This window comes from Penaeus monodon, chromosome 25 (assembly GCF_015228065.2).
Source record: "Penaeus monodon isolate SGIC_2016 chromosome 25, NSTDA_Pmon_1, whole genome shotgun sequence".
Lineage (NCBI taxonomy): Eukaryota > Metazoa > Arthropoda > Malacostraca > Decapoda > Penaeidae > Penaeus > Penaeus monodon.
Genome location: NC_051410.1, coordinates 39,894,365 through 39,895,480, shown reverse-complemented (window position 1 = coordinate 39,895,480; position 1,116 = coordinate 39,894,365). Strand labels below are relative to the sequence as shown.

General features: G+C 38.4%; 1 protein-coding gene across 1 annotated transcript in view; it reads left to right on the top strand.

The window, feature by feature from the left end:
- Positions 1-1,116, top strand: part of LOC119589406 (valine--tRNA ligase-like) — a gene marked incomplete at its 5' end in the record, with an annotated part of 6,325 nt that overhangs the window by 3,408 nt on the left and 1,801 nt on the right. Inside the window, 4 exon segments of the mRNA XM_037938018.1 lie at positions 441-560; positions 562-593; positions 703-842; positions 845-909. Of these exon segments, the coding sequence (XP_037793946.1) occupies positions 441-560; positions 562-593; positions 703-842; positions 845-909 (357 nt within the window).

The window sequence follows — 1,116 nt, the reverse complement described above, 5'->3', positions numbered from 1 at the left end:
TTATATTCATTTTCTACAATCCTTTCCTACCCCAATTGCTATTCATTTTTCCTTTAAGATAAAGGTTTTGTTATTATTTATATGATCACTGATGAAGCCTACAAATTTGGGCCCACATTTTTTGCGCCATGGTTTGAACCTTCAATGCTACGGGATTTGCAATCCCTTGTTGGGAACATGGAGTAGACCCCGGTTTCTGTTTAATACTTTTTTCTTAAATTTTCCCTAGTAGGGAAGGATTAAAGATGTAAAAGCCCGGACTAAGATCCTATTTTTTTTGGGAAGATTGAGGCTAAATAAATCAGACTAAAAAGGGGTATGAATACGTTTTTTTTGTGCTTTTTGTTAAATAGCGAGTACTGCCACTCTTTTCAGAGATTGGATTTAAAAAAAAAACTAAAAAAGAAGGTTTAGATATTTAAAACCTTTTTTTGTTACAGGGGAACCGCTTAAGCATGGTGGACAGGTGGATGCTACCCCCAGCTTCAGTAGCGGGTGAAAGAGGTAATGCTGCCTTCAAGGAGTTAAAATTCCCACGAGCAACCACAGCCCTCTAAAACCCTTTGGTGGTACCAGCTGTGTGATGTGTACTTGGAAGGATTGTGTTGATCTTGTTTGAAGTTTATCATGACTTATTAATTTTTGGACATAGGAAAGTTTGTGTTGAAAGTATCTGCATTGTTAATGTGTATCCTCTTTACAGGAGTGCCTGAAGCCAGTCATGTACTCTGAAAACGAGGATGCAAAGAACTTAAGCCGTAATGTTTTATACACAGCTTTGCATGTTGGATTGACTCAGATTTCTCCATTCATGCCATTCTTGTCTGAGGAACTGTTCCCGCGCTCCCACCACGCACAGCAAATCAGCCACCATCAATCTGTGTCACGTCTTATCCAGAATCTGAGGAGGTTAGTTGCTGCGGAAAATGTAATTTCCTATAACATAGATTTGGAATTAGTAATCTCTAAATTTCAACTAGTTATCGCTAAACCTCACATCCAAGTCTCCGAGCAGGAGGATTATCAGAGGACATTTATAAGGGCAGTCTTCCACTTCATGGTGTTTGATTTTCAAAGTGTGTAAGAAATGAAACGCTACTTTACTTATAACCTTTA